We start from the raw sequence: 12,512 nt of genomic DNA, 5'->3' as shown, positions 1-12,512 counted from the left end.
TTTAGGATGGATTGGTTGGATTTCCTTGCAGTCCAAGTGACTCTCTGGAGTCTTCTCCAACACCACAGTTCAAAAGCATCAATTCTTCAGTGCTCAGCTTTCTTTATAACCAACTCTCACATCCATACATGACCACTGGAAAAACCATAGCTTTGACTAGATGGACCTTTGTTGGCAAAGTAATGTCTCTGCTTTTTAATATGCTGTCTAGGTTGGTCATAGCTTTTCTTCCAAGGTTTAAGCGTCTTTTAATTTTATGGCTGCAGTCAGTGACCTCAATGATTTTGGAGACCAAGAAAATAGTCTCTCACTGTTTCTGTTGTTTCCCCATCCATTTGCCATGAAGTGATGGGGCCAGGTGCCATGATCTTAGTTTTTTGAATCCTAAAGGAAATCAATGCTGAATATTCACTGAAAGAACTGGTGCTGAAGCTGAAGTTCCAATACTGTGGCTACCTGATGTGACAAGCCTACTCATTGGGCAAGACCCTGATGCTGGGAAAGATTGAGGGCAGGAGGAGAAGAGAGTGACAGAGGATGAGATGGTTGTATGGCATCACCGACTCAATGGACATGAACTTGGGCAAACTCGAGGAGATGGTGAGGGACAGGCAAGCCTGGCGTGCTGTAGTCCATGGGGTCGGGAAGAATCAGACATGACTTGGCAACTGAATGACAACAGATAAGAGTCTCATAGATTTTTATTTTCTTACAAATTGGTGGCTGGCTATGCCAGAACAATGTGTGTTAAGTAATCCATTCTTTGCCCACTGAATTGAAACACTACCTTGTCGTGTATTAATTTCTCATATAATTGAAAGTTTATTCATGTTTCTGGGCCCGCTGTCCCTTCCAGTGACACACGTGTCTGTTCCAAGCAGCTCTAAGACAGACCTGAATACCCTGACTCCTAAACCCACTAGAAGGTGGCTTGTGTCCTGCCTCCTTATCTCCTTTTTCTTGCCTATTCTCAGGTATAGATCGCCGCCACATAAACACTAGGGACACTTTACACCGTTAAAAAAATTAGAGAAGCTTTCTTGAATGATAGTTTAAGAATATCTTTCCTATTGTATTGCTTTATATCCTTGTGCATATCAATTATACAAATACTGTATCTCTTTGAAACTGAGGGTGATCATCAGATCCATTGGACCTATAACCTGTCTCAGGCTCAGTGTGGCTTCGATTGTTGATATGAGAAACTAGCATGTCCTCCAAGCATCTAGTAGCCTAAACAATGAGATATTCGCCAGGGTTGTGTTTCAGAAACTTGAAATCAGCTGGGTCCGGTTCTGAACTGACCTGTCTGTTCAGAATGGTTGGGACGACCACGCCTGTAACCGGGCTTGTGTGAGTGTGCCCTCAGGGACCCTTTGACGTCAGAGGGCCAGAAACGCCACCCTCAGAAAACGCTAACGTGTGAGTCCCCTGCAGAGCCCTGCAGCTGGGCGGGGCCGGCACAGACCTCACCTTTGTTTGGTTTCCGTCGGCGTTCCCCACACTCCCCACTCCTCGGCTTCCTCTGACTGACAGCCCGGGCTGCCGCCTCTAGGAGGTAGATCTGAGGTTTGTCCTCGCAGCCCCTGCCTGGCGGCCTCATGAGAAAGCCCCTTCTCTGCTGGCCTGTCAGCGTTTGGCTTGTGCTCCTGGCAAAGGAACCTGGTTCCGTAACAACTTTTGCTTGTGTTTAGTCGATTTTTTTTCTTTTTTCTAGTTCCTTTAATCAATTTTCTTCCTTTTTCTTTGCTTCCTTTTTCTTATTTTTATTTCCATGGTATTCATTCTCCCTTGTGTACCTTGCAATATGAAATGATTTGGCATTTTTTCCAAAATTTCCCCTGAGTCCCATCCATCTCTGAATTTTTAAACAATTGTGATCTGTGATGTTCTTTCAGAGTTGCTGTTGCTTTACAGGGATGTCTTTCTCTCAAAATTCGCTTTGAAAGACAATGTTAATTATCCTCTGCTTTGTGGGTTCTTTGCTTTTGTTGTTAATTTTTTCCTTCTGCTGAGAAGCTCGCGTTTCCTTTTTTTTCTTACCGTATCTTTCTGTGCATGGACGTAGAAGCTTTTACTTTAGTAATTCATTTTTGTATGAGTTGAATTTCATTCACTTTTATCATTTTTTAAATGTTGAAAGTTTATTTGAGCACAAGTTAATTTGAGTCAAGCAACACAGATTAGAAGTGGATAGCAGTGCTCCATTGACAGGAGGTAGGGGCAAGATCTCTACAAGGAGACTTGAAAGCAAAGGAAGGAAATTCTTTGGTTACCATTTAAGAAGTCGCTTTATTTGGGAAAGCCTCACTGGCGGTGTGCAATTGGCAGGCCTCAGGGTTCAGGTTTTTAACTTTGAGGCATTATGGGCTTTGGGTTTGCTTACATAGGCTGCCAAGCTGTTAGAATCACCTTGGTCTAATGGCCTTTTTTTGTTTCTTTGCAAAGTATAGCAATATTTTTATTTTTATTTCATATTTTAATTGGAGTATAAATGCTTTAAAATGTATGCATTTCCACTGTAGAACAACACAAATTAGCTATATATATACGTATATACCCTCTCTCCCATGCCCTCACCCCACTGCTCTGGGTCATCACAGAGCACCAAGCTGAGCTCCCTATTAAACCATCAGAGTTGTGGAAGGACTTTAACTAGATTCTATTTGGAAACCCCAGGTCTGGTTATAAACGATGACAGTTATTTGAAATCATGTAGAATATGTGCAAAAGCACGTTGCTCAGCACTCCCAGAGGGCCTGGGTGCCCAACTCTCCAGACTTTCATGCAGTAGGAAATGCCCCTCCCAGTGACTCCAAACAGTTTAAATACACGTCTGCGGCGTAGCGGCAGGAAACACGCAACAATGAAACATACTTGCTGCAGATACAGCGGCGCCGGGCCACGTGAGCAGAAGCTTCGATTCATTCGCTCACTGAATCCTCTGAAGGGCCCCGTGAGGTGCGCACTGCTCGTCCACCTTATAGATAAGAAATCTGAGACGCGAGGTTTCAGTAACCTGTCCAAAATTACCAGATGTGGGAAGCTACCACAAACCCAGATGACCCATGTCACGCGGATGAATGGAACTACTTTGATGTAAGAAAGATATTTATATAAAACTTTACAGGCGTCAGATTCTAATTGGAGAGTCTGAGTGACTGACAAGTAAGTTCTAACTCCAAAAAAAAAGAAAAGAAAAGAAATCACACTTTTTTAAAAAGTAAGAGCTCAACCCTGTTCTATGGGATGCAAGAATGGGCTGCTCTTCGGCCACAGAAAACCTCCCTTCTTTCTCCACCTGCGCTGTGGTTCACATCACTCTTGGGCGTGACTGTGAGTCTGTACCAACCGGGGAGGACACAGGGGTGACCCTGCAGGTCAGCAAGGCAGGGTTTCCCCAGGTCTGTCCCCAGCCCCCCGGGGGCAGGTCTGTGACACACTCAGACCCTCTTCACCCTAAAAGCCCCTTACAGCAATCATGACAAGGGCAACAAGGGCCTCATTCCTTGAAAGAGGGACAGGGAGAGTCACATTCCTGCTAATATTTGAGAAAATACAAATGGCTAAAAAGCACACCATGGGCTGGGGGAAAGAGGGAGGGGAGCTCCCCAGTCACAGAGGTAAGGAATCCGCCTGCAGGAGACCCAGGTTCGGTCCCTGGGTCAGGAAGACCCCCTGGAGGAGGAAATGGCACCCCACTCCAGTATCCTCACCTGGGAAATCCCATGGACAGAGGAGCCTGGCGGGCTCCAGTCCATGGGGTCACAAAGAGCCCGGCATGACTTAGCAACTAAACAACAACAAACAGCCCCCTGTAGGACAGACCCGAGGTGAAGAAACTTGGGGATCAGAGACTTGACAGACTCGGGGTGTTTCCTGCTCCTCTGCCCCAAGGAGAAATCAAGCATCACGTGGAGAAAGAGGTTTGCAAGTTACGTCACGCGCCTCCCAAAGAGATGCCTGAGAACGAGCCTTTCTCCAAAACCCTAGCTGCAGCCCCCCGGTTTCCTGAGCACGGCCGGCCGCCCTCGGCGTCCCCGCAGCCCGTCTCACCCCCTTCCCGGGCGCCCCGTGCGGACTGGAGCCCTGCAGTCTGCGCTGTGCCCTCCACAGTGACTGAAAGGTGGGTAACACTGGGTTATTCCCCTTCTCCGAGAGTCCTGATCTAAGTCTATACTTTCCAAGGATTTATCAATGAAAGTAAGTTAAGACCAATTGATTTCTGTTGTGAAAACAACCGCAGAACTAAATCCCTTTAGAAGCCCAAGCACTCACATTTTAAGGCAACAATTGTCAGACACGTGTTTGGGTATTTTTAGTCTTTGGTGTATCATTTCAAATATTAGCAGTAGGTGACTTTTTTTTTAGATTTTGTTATAGAGGATGAGGCCTTTGCACTCACTAGTAATTATTGCTATAAATCAGGGGTCCCCAGCCTCTGGGATCTAATGCCTGATGATCTGAGGTGGAGCTGATGTAATAATATAAGAAATGAAGCGCAAATAAATGTAATAAGCTGGAAACACCACAAAACCATCTCTACCTCCCTCAAACCTGGTCTGTGGAAAAATTGTCTTCCACAAAACTGGCCCCTGGTTCCAAAAAGATTGGAGACTGCTGCTATAAATGATTTTTAGGTTAAATAAACAAGAGTTTCCAGGTACATGAGCGCTCAGACACGTCTGACTCCTTGCATCCCCACGGACTGTAGCCCACCAGGCTCCTCTGTCCGTGGGATTCTCTAGGCAACAATAGTGGAGTGGGTTGCCATTTGTTCCTCCAGGGGATCTTCCCAAACCAGGGATCAAGCCCATGTCTCCTGTGTCTCCTGCATTGCAGGCAGATTCTTTACCTTGAGCCACCAGAAGCATCTAAGAGTTTGTAGACTAGGGTTCAATCTAGACGTGGTGTAGTGTTCTAATAGTAGATATTTCAGTGGTGAACTCTACAGTTTGGAGAAACCCACATCAGGTGTAAGAACTGTGCAAATACACATGCCCCACCAGCCGACAGCTTTCTGATGAAGACATTAACATGAACTGCTCCTTAAGAAGTAAAGCGCCAGCATCTACAGAACATTTTCTATAGGTAAGAACCACCCCGCTGGCCATGCCGTAGGATCACAAGATCCACAGGGAACTAAATTTCGTGGGAAATGAATCAAATCGTGCTCACTTCAAGGAAACTGAAATCCCACAAAATTAAATGGTAAATCTGAATCAGGTTACTCTGGCGGAGGAAAACGAGGGGAAAGAAAAAAAAACAAACTTGTTTTCAGAATCACGGAAACCAAGCGGAAATCTTCCATTAGTGATTCACGTCTCTTCAAAAGGAGATTAGAAGCAGCTGAGGCTCAAACTATTGGCAGATCCAAAGAGAACTCTAAGTTTCTGATAGTGTGAACATGATTGCTGCAGGTTAAGGTGAGAATAAAGCTCGTTTTTATCCCACTCAGAATGTTCTAAGTCTCTAGTCCTCTATAGCTTTTTCATCAACATGGACAGCAGTGCAAAATAATTTCCCAGAGGTCAAATCTTAGTAAAATGTTCAGCTCTGGCTCAGAAATAGGAGACCAGTCATATAGGAAAAGAATCCAGGAAGACCAAAACCCATGTCTTGTAGATAGTACCTTACTTATGTTTTGGTAGGAAAAATAAGCAGATTATAATGATTTTCGGTAATAGAAAGTCCAGACAAATTTCAAACAGTGGAAGCTGACACGGCCACGTGGAAGACGATAGGTGAGCTGCCCTAGTTTCCCAGCTGTTACATTTTGTCACTCTGAAGCTCATTCATTCGAGTCGGCTGTCCAACATTTGCCATCATACTGCGACTTCCCCCAAAGTGAAAGCTTCTTACCCTATCCCGTACCCCTGGCATAAAGGGAGTGGATTTTAATTACTTTTTTTATTGGAGTATAGTTGTTTTCCACTGCTGGGTCAGTTTCTGCTGTGCAGCACAGTGGGATTCGAAATGCATCCAAGATATTGTCCGCTCATCTGGGAACTCGTGAACCAGGGTCTGGTTCAGGTTGTTAGCAGCTCCATCCGATGCTCCAGTCACCTATTCCATGATTTTCTAAATGTGTCCTGGAAAAACTGTGGGAAGCCCCGTTCTGGGGAACCAATCTGACCTCCAGGGTCTTGGGCCCAAAGCCAGGTCTCCAGACACATCGCTTTCTCGTCCTCCTCCCTCCTGTCCGCAGAGGAAGGGTGGGGGAGGATGGAGCAGGTTTCAGCAGGTGTGGAAGCTTGGCAGAAAGTGCACTGCCACCCGCAGGGCCTCACAGAGTCAGACGCGACAAGCCACGTAGCACGCACACACGTGTCCAGTTGGGTGGATGCTGGCATAAGCTGGAGGTGGGGATATCGAGAAAGAGGCCGCTTCAGGACCCCAGACCCAAGGGGCTGGGGGTTCTGAGCTTCAGGACTGCTCGTCCGGACACCACCGTCAAGCCCCTCACCTGCCAAGCACATCGGGGACCCAGAAGAGCTGGTGGTTGGAATCGTCCATATATGTACCTCCTCCCCCTTCTCCCCCTCAGCCCTGGGACGGGTGCTGTGGGTTGCCTGTCGCAGTGGAATTCCGTCAGACGCACGCAAGGAAAATGTGCCTCTAGGTTCTGTTTTCAGCAAATGCCACTGAAAACGGTGAAAAGATTGAAGCTGGGGGCTCACTCACAGTATAGATGTTCACATTCTGCGAAGCCCCGTGAGAAAACTATGCTTTTAGATTTGGATGGTTCTAGCTCTGAAAGGGGTCACTTCTTGGAATACCGCGGAGGCTCAAACCACCCAGAAGTTCCATTCCCAGTTCCGTTACTTAAGTGTATGAGTTTAGGAATATCGTTTCTCTGGGCATGTTTCCTCATCTGTAAGCAGTAGGGTGTGAGTCTGCGTGATCACAAAGTGGCTTTTGCTTCTAAGGGGCTTTGGTCCATTGTTTTTCTCTAATTCTTTTTATGTATGATGCTTATAAAAGGATCATTTCTGAGTTAAAGTTTAGAAAGTTAAGTCGCTCAGTCGTGTCCAACTCTTGGCTCCTCTGTCCATGGGATTCTCCAGGCAAGAGTAGCGGAGTAGGTTGCCTTTCCCTTCTCCAGAGGATCTTCCTGACCCAGGGATCGAACCCAGGTCTCCCACATTGTAGGCAGACGCTTTACCGTCTGAGCCACCAGGAAGCCCCTTTAGGGAGACTTTAATAAACTGTTCTCCCATCTATGACTTAAGTGTTTGCTTAAAACGATGAGCAAGGACAGCCCTGAAGACCAGAAGGTGAGTGAGGAGGTCGTCTAAGTCCTGCAGGTGGAGGAGATGGCACAAGATGGTCCTGGCCCATAGGCAGCACCAACCATGGGCGGGCCCAGCTGACCTGAGTGCCCAGAGATGGCCTGTGCCCCTGGCTCGGGGCTGCCACGGCGGGTCCACGAGCCAGTCCACTGGTTCCCACGCCAGTTTCAAGGCCTAAGCTTACCTTTGAACTGACAGTTCTCTAGGCACCAGCTTTGGAAACGGGGCATATGGTGGCATTTATCCACTCTGCAAATATCTATTAAGCACTTAGGTTCCAATCGCAGTTAAACACAATAAGAAATGAAACTGACAGTATACCCTACGTGGTGCCACTATCTTCAAGATCACTCTAGGTGTATTCCCACTTCTATCTGAGGCTGCTTTCATAGAACAGATCCAGCAAAAGGACTTAAAAAAAAAAAAAAAAAAAAAAAAAAGTCTTTTATTCTGAAAGTCCAGAGACTGTCTTGAGATTAAAAGCCAGGCTGCCATGGTTACACAAAATGCCTCTTCTTAGACAACGACCCTAATAAAGGGATTTGAGGAGAGCTGTTTAATGGTGATGCTGTTGTTCACATATTCCATGGGAACAAGAAGGATTTCTGAGCTTGGTGATGGAGTTAGGAGTGCAGGGCCGTAAGCATCCTATCTGGAGTGGGGCTACATCCCACGAGGGCTTGCCTTTGGATCCAGAGGAGACCCCTGTTCCCCAGGACATGGAGGGTTAGGGCATGAGCCGCTGGGGGCCTGGGTCTAAGAAACACCTTTCCCAACAAGAAGCCAGAGAAGGAGGACAGATAGCTTATTTCCCAGAAGATTGAACAGCCAAAATGAAGTGGCTTTTGAAGATGTTTTTTATTGAAAAATAATTCAATAAGATGGGCTTTGAGGAAATGAGGTTACTTCAGATCCGGCTACACCAGGAAGCAAGACTTGCTACTAAAATCCAACCATCTTTAACCATAAACGTTTGCTTTGCTTCCCTCTTCACAAGAGAGAATCATATGTTTACTAGATGCTCTGCATAGAACTAGGACTTGGAATGCCCGTTGTTCTGTAGGCTGGACAATTAACATACTACTCTTATGTGATTTTGTCTTCCGCAGTTCTAGGCTGTCGGCTGCTTTAAAGCAAGGGCTGTATCTTCTTCTTGTCTCAAGGAGGATAGGCAGAGTATTCAGCACGGTCGTTATAGCACGTGAGTACTTTTCGAGTGAATAAAACAGCTGAGGAATTTTGAGAGCTCTTCTCTCACTTATATTTGTGGTTTTAATAAATCTGCATGGATTCCAAATTGGAGTTGTCTATTGAAACAATGTAACTGACCAGTTCAGTCTCAAAATTCTTACATATCTATATTTCTATATGGGCTGCTTCCCTGAGAGCTCAGTTGGTAAAGAACCCACCTGCTATGCAGGAGACCCTGGTTCAATCCCTGGGTTGGGAAGATCCCCTGGAGAGGGGAAAGGCTACCCACCCCAGTATTCTGGCCTGGAGAATTCAGTCCATGGGGCCGCAAAGAGTAGGAAACGACTGAGCGACGTTCACTTTCGTGTATCTATATATTAACCTCCTTAATCAGCATCCTCCAGTTAAATTCTGAATGCAAAATGATACAGCTACTTTGGAAGACAGTTTGGAGATTACAAAACTCAATGTCCTCTTACCACATGATCCAGTAATGGTGCTCTTTGGTATTTACTCAAAGGAACCGGGGCCACACAAAAACCTGTACACGCATGTTGATAGCAGTATTGTAATTGCCAAAACGTGGAAGTAACCAAGATGTCCTTCAGTAACCTAATGTATAAACTACGGGCCATTCAGACAGTGGAATGGTATTCGGCACTAAAAAGAAATGGGCCATCAAGTCATGAAGACATGGAGGAACTAAATGCATATAACTAAGTGAAAGAAGCCAGTCTGAAAAGGCTACGTACTGTATGATCCCAGCCACAAGACATTCTGGAAAAGGCAAAACTGTGGAGACAGTAAAAGATCAGTGGTTGGAGAAGGGATGAGTAGATGGGGCATGGAAGTCTAACGAAGGCAGTGGAAACACTCTGTTGTTGTTCAGTCACTACGTTGTGTGCGACCCTTTGTGACCACACGGACTCTAGTCCTCCAGGCTCCTCTGTCCATGGGATTCTCCAGGCAAGAATACCAGAGCGGGTTGTCATTTCCTTCTCCAGGGGATCTTCCTGAACCAGGGATTGAACCCGAGTCTCCTCCACTGGCAGGCATATTCTTTACCACTGAGCCACCTGGGAAGCCCTATGGTACCTTAATGATGTATACATTTGTCCAAACTCATTGCAAGTACAGTGTCGAGTAAACTGTAGTGTAATCCATGGACTTGGGTGATTATGACATGTCACTGCAAGTTCACCAGTTTTAACAAGTGTCCCCTCTGGTGCGAGATGTTGATAATGGGGGAGGCTGTTCAAGTGATGGACAGGAGAATATACGGGAAACCTCTATACCATCTGCTCAATTTTGCTGTGAACCTAAAATTGCTTTAAAAAATAAAGTCTATTGAAAACAAAATAAGACAAACAAAAATATTTGCCAGAATCACCAGGGCACTAAATTGAGAAGATAAAATGATGTCTATTTATTTGTGACATTTTCTGTGATTGAAGAAACCATGAAAAAGCAACTGATCAAGCAGCCTCAATAAAGATAATTATCTCTGAAAACACACATGTTCTAAAATAACTTGGTATATTATAATGTACATGTAGAATTGAAATCTTTATTTGGATAATGGACATACAGTTTTAAAATTCCTTTTGACAAAGCACACGAACTCCCAAGGACCAGGTTATATGTTTCAAATTTGCTTTGCAACACACCAAGTTTTTAGATGGTTGGATGTTTTTGGCCAAGTTCCACAGTGCAACTGTGGAGAGCAAGCTTATACTGCACTGACAGACAAAATTAAATGTACAACATACACAATATACACTTGTCTCTACGGTTTTTAATTTATGGCCTCACAAATATTTTAACAGTTTCTTGGAGCTGCTTTGTTTGAAGAGTGTAATTAATAGGTGGTGGAAAAATTGATACATTTTATTGCAGAAAGAGGCTAAAAATTACTTGTGCAAAAAACTGATGTCTTCTATTGAAACTTCCTATCTTTGCTGTCTACCCAGACCACATACTTGAGGCTTATGAGTAATGAGAATAACGATAGCAAAACCTCCCAAACTGGTCACCATGGGAGCATTTTTGAAAGGACATGGACAGTTGAAATGTGTTTGATTTTAAACCATTAATCTATCTTATTACATGGCTTTACCATATTTGGGCAACACAAGTTTGATGCATAGCTCTTTGGCTTTAATGCATTCCAATTACAGAGAAACGGTTATTTGTGTTCATTGCATGTTCCTGAGTTTATTGAATCATGTACTGATTGACTGTTGCATCTGATAAACCCCATGTGTCCAATCAGGTTAAGGGCTCAGAAGTTGACTGTGGTGTGATAATTCATCAATGTTGAGTAACACAGGGTGCCAGACAGACACGATTCCTGCTGGGACACTTCCCAGTGTCTTTTAGCTGATAGTTAAAGCCACTGGTATACAACTTGGTACTACAACGATCCCTTTCTAACATATAGCCCGACAACTTCTCTCCCCGCTATTTCCAAATTTTATTTTCATTACAGCAGTTCTACAGAGAATTCCTACTCTTCAGAAACTTTCATAGGGAGGACAGGAGTCCTCAGACTGAAGTGGGCAGAGAGCCTCCTGGGCACCCAAACCCGAGGCACTCCTTGCCCCCAGGAGAGGATTCTCCTAGAGGTGGCTCATTTCGACCCTCTTACCCAAATCCTTGGCTAGGAACCTGCGAGGAAACAGACCTCACGGCCTGCCTTGCCTCATCATCACCTCTGGGTCTAGTGGGATCGCAGATTAAAAAAAAAACAAACTTAAGAAATGGGAGCTGGTGTGGTAACCAGCTCCATCCTTCAAGTCTGCATTATTTAGATGAAATTTACGTTTTTCTTTTCTGTTTTTCCACCAGCTCTGTCCAACGGGGTCTTGAAGAAAGGAGTACCTCTGTTTGTATTTAGGGGAGACGGCGGTAAGGAAAAGATTGAGCTTCCCAACGTTCCCCTTAATGATACTCTCTCCAGCCACAGCTTGCTGCATGTTTACTCAGATGTGGAGTTCTGTAGATAAAAATATTACATGTGTATTTCAGTAATTAAAACAAGCTGCACCTCCCGCCAATGACTTCTCATTAGTTTTAGTTCAGATACAATCTATACTTTGATTCAATAGCTTTGCTTTGCTATAAATCCTCTAGCATGGTGGAGGTGGAGAATCTTTAGCAGAAGAGGATAACAAGCAATTTAGAAGAATTTGGGTTAACACCTCTGAAGGAGTCAAGGTATTTACAAGGCTTCCTTGGTGTTTATTAGTACAGGTAACTGACAAGAGTTCACATTGGTGGTCTTTCCTTTGCACAGGGCAGAATCTTTGTCACACAGACTCATGTAGAATTCAATGAAAATGCAGTGTTCTTTGGAAGACACAGAAGTATAACTTGAACGGCATCTTTTTTTTTCTTTTGTGTCTCGCTATGCTAGGTTGCGTTCATTATAAGCTCTGAGAGCTATGAGAGATTTAATTCATTTTGAAGGCAACACAGATCCTGAGTGATGACAGACTCCTTTCAGATGTGATGTCATACGTTCCCAGTTTCTTAATTTTCCTTTGACTTAAAAACCGATGTTCCTGCTAATAGCCCCACAAACTGGTGCTTGAAAAATATCCGAGTTTAGGGTGGGGCGTTTGACTTGTTCATGCGGGGTTCTTCCCCGGCATGCCAACCTAGACCTTAGCTCAGAATTCTTACCGCTCGTGTTTTCACAAGTACACTGCTCCACCCACTAATACCAAGTTTTCCATTTCCTCACCATCTAGAAATTTAGAGTTAAGTTTAACTTTTGAACAGTTTTTCCAATGTTCTTTTACCTAAGTGAAAAATCACTGGGCAAAAGCATCCCTTATGTAATTTACTTGAAAGTGTTCAAGGCAGCTTCTCACCCGTACTGTTAGTCTGTTTTAATTTTTAGGCGAAATTACTTAAAACACTGTGACAAGGTTTTTAAAATTCAGGTTTTGAGTATAGGCAAGGCACTTTATTCCTCCCCTAACCTTGATAGAAGTTTGAAGTTAAATGAGTGATTATGGAAGTTTT

The 12,512-nt window shown here is 44.5% G+C and overlaps 1 protein-coding gene across 1 annotated transcript; it reads left to right on the top strand.

The window, feature by feature from the left end:
• The first annotated feature begins 2,866 nt into the window (after nucleotides 1–2,866).
• Nucleotides 2,867–11,534, top strand: LOC145521944 (uncharacterized). The gene is made up of 4 exons (XM_081530891.1): nucleotides 2,867–3,014; nucleotides 3,898–4,126; nucleotides 8,402–8,493; nucleotides 11,331–11,534. The coding sequence occupies exons 1-4, from the start codon at nucleotides 2,867–2,869 to the stop codon at nucleotides 11,486–11,488; spliced, it is 627 nt and encodes a 208-aa protein (XP_081387017.1). The 3' UTR covers nucleotides 11,489–11,534.
• Nucleotides 11,535–12,512: the final 978 nt, after the last annotated feature.

Source organism: Giraffa tippelskirchi, chromosome 9 (genome assembly GCF_054371585.1).
Source record: "Giraffa tippelskirchi isolate mGirTip1 chromosome 9, T2T-mGirTip1v1.2.pri, whole genome shotgun sequence".
Taxonomy (NCBI): domain Eukaryota; kingdom Metazoa; phylum Chordata; class Mammalia; order Artiodactyla; family Giraffidae; genus Giraffa; species Giraffa tippelskirchi.
This window is presented reverse-complemented; position numbering and strand designations above follow the sequence as displayed.

Coding starts and splice junctions, on each gene's coding strand:
- LOC145521944 (XM_081530891.1), top strand. CDS start 2,867: ATGAAACATACTTGCTGCAGATACAGCGGCGCCGGGCCACGTGAGCAG. Junction 3,015..3,897: donor ATCTGAGACGCGAGGTTTCA/GTAACCTGTCCA, acceptor CTCTGCCCCAAG/GAGAAATCAAGCATCACGTG. Junction 4,127..8,401: donor CCCTCCACAGTGACTGAAAG/GTGGGTAACACT, acceptor TGTCTTCCGCAG/TTCTAGGCTGTCGGCTGCTT.